The 368-nt window shown below is 47.6% G+C and overlaps 1 protein-coding gene across 1 annotated transcript in view; it reads right to left on the bottom strand.

Annotated features, from left to right (window-relative positions):
- Nucleotides 1-362, bottom strand: part of LOC106512258 (uncharacterized) — a gene marked incomplete at its 3' end in the record, with an annotated part of 2,337 nt that extends 1,975 nt beyond the window's left edge. The window contains exon 1 of the mRNA XM_014000921.1: nt 10-362. Within this exon, the coding sequence (XP_013856375.1) occupies nt 10-174 (165 nt within the window). The remainder of the gene's footprint in view (nt 1-9) is intronic.
- Between the last annotated feature and the right edge of the window lie 6 nt (nt 363-368).

The raw sequence follows: 368 nt of genomic DNA, 5'->3' as shown, positions 1-368 counted from the left end.
TCCGCCCACCTTATTAACTGTGGTCTTCTTGTCTCCACCCACCTTATTAACTGTGGTCTTCTTGTCTCCGCCCACCTTATTAACTATGGTCTTCTTGTCTCCGCTCACCTTATTGGCTGTGGTCTTCTTGTCTCCACCCACCTTATTAACTGTGGTCTTCTTGTCTCCACCCATCTTATTAACTGTGGTCTTCTTGTCTCCGCCCACCTTATTAACTGTGGTCTTATTGTCTCCGCCCACCTTATTAACTGTGGTCTTCTTGTCTCCGCCCACCTTATTAACTGTGGTCTTCTTGTCTCCGCCCACCTTATTAACTGTGGTCTTCTTGTCTCCGCCCACCTTATTAACTGTGGTCTTCTTGTCTCCGC

Source organism: Austrofundulus limnaeus, unplaced genomic scaffold (genome assembly GCF_001266775.1).
Source record: "Austrofundulus limnaeus strain Quisiro unplaced genomic scaffold, Austrofundulus_limnaeus-1.0 Scaffold5208, whole genome shotgun sequence".
In the NCBI taxonomy this organism is placed as follows: domain Eukaryota; kingdom Metazoa; phylum Chordata; class Actinopteri; order Cyprinodontiformes; family Rivulidae; genus Austrofundulus; species Austrofundulus limnaeus.
The sequence above is the reverse complement of the archived record's forward strand: the minus strand, read 5'-3'. Positions and strand labels throughout refer to the sequence as shown.